This window comes from Buceros rhinoceros, unplaced genomic scaffold, assembly GCF_000710305.1.
Source record: "Buceros rhinoceros silvestris isolate BGI_N320 unplaced genomic scaffold, ASM71030v1 scaffold22977, whole genome shotgun sequence".
NCBI classification, from domain to species: Eukaryota; Metazoa; Chordata; class Aves; order Bucerotiformes; family Bucerotidae; genus Buceros; species Buceros rhinoceros.
The window spans coordinates 11344-12611 of record NW_010420768.1 but is presented as its reverse complement, the minus strand read 5'-3'; the positions used below and the strand labels follow the sequence as shown (position 1 = coordinate 12611).

The 1268-nt window shown below is 58.3% G+C and overlaps 1 protein-coding gene across 1 annotated transcript in view; it reads right to left on the bottom strand.

Annotated features, from left to right (window-relative positions):
- Positions 1–762: 762 nt before the first annotated feature.
- Positions 763–1268, bottom strand: part of SPRY4 (sprouty homolog 4 (Drosophila)) — a 1020-nt gene continuing 514 nt past the window's right edge. The window contains exon 2 of the mRNA XM_010139427.1: positions 763–1268. This exon is cut by the window's right edge and continues 11 nt beyond it. Coding sequence (XP_010137729.1) covers positions 763–1268 — 506 coding nt within the window.

Here is a 1268-nt window from a genome sequence, read left to right as displayed (position 1 = left end):
AGAACGCCCGGGTGTGGTAACAACGCCCGAACCCCCCCCTGCCGCTATTCTTCCCGGGGAGGGAGCGACCCTGCCACCACCTCGCGTTACGGAGAGGGTCCAAATCCTCACGGCCGGGCGGGTTCAAAGAAAGCAGAGTGCCTACATGTTAAAAGAGCCTTCAACAAATGAACCGTGTCTTTACTTCTGGTTCAAAATCTTTGAGGGACACAGAAAGCTCTTGAGAAACACGTACTTGGTGTGCAACCAGCCCTTCCGACGGCATGCGGTGGGGCAAGGGGCGGAGGAGCTAACCCGGCACCTTCCACAGGCTGCTGGGAGCAAATCAGAGTTTGGAAGGACAGCGAAAACAAGACGCCCACCCTGAACACGAATCCAACACAGCTCTTTGCAGCTGGGAATGGGTATCGCTTGTGTGCCCGTGCCTGCCAAGCCAGCGGTTCGTGGTTCTCGTGGTGAGCAGGCGAGGTGAGCAGCCGCCGGCCGAACTGGGAGTTTTCAAGCAGCTGTTCTTCAGGCCATGCGCACGTGTCCAGCCTTCGCTCTGCCTCCTGAGGATTCCTCCTGCGGCCCTACCTACTTAAATACTGACCAGCTCCAAAACCCTGAATAGCCCAAAGTGCTTCAGTTTGTGGCAAGAGTTGCTTCTGCTTCCTCCGAAGGCAAAAGGCTAACATCACCCTCAGAACACAGGTTATTAAAAAAGAGCCATTGCCGCCCCGCTTCCCGGAGCAGCCTCCCACTCCCCGTCCTCCCACACCATCAAAAGGGCTTTTCTGGCCGGCTCCCTTTGCTCTCCGGCAGCGCCTTGCAAATGACGCTGTTTGTGTTTTTGCATCTGCATCCGGGCCGGCTCACTTGGTCGTAGCATTGCTGGGAGAGCTTGACGCAGCCGGTGGCGGGCAGGTAGCAGAGCAAGCACGGGAGCACCAGGGAGAGGGCGCTCATGAAGGACCAGCGGGCACAGCAGTTTGAGTGGGAGCAGGAGCAGGGGTGGTCGGCACACGTGCCCTCGTCGTCCTCGTTGGTGCAGTGGTAGAAGACGCCCTTGACGAGACACATGCAGGTGGAGTAGTTGACCAGGTTCTGTGCCGAGCAGAGGCACTCCTGGTTGCACACCCAGCACGAAGGCAGAGTCCGGGGCAGCGCGCACTCCTTGCACTTGCATTTCCCACAGGCTTCGCACAGCAGAAAGTGCTTGTCCAGTTCCTGAGACACAGGTCCCTTCAGGTCCAGGGGTTTGCAGTTTATCACCTTGGGCTGAATGC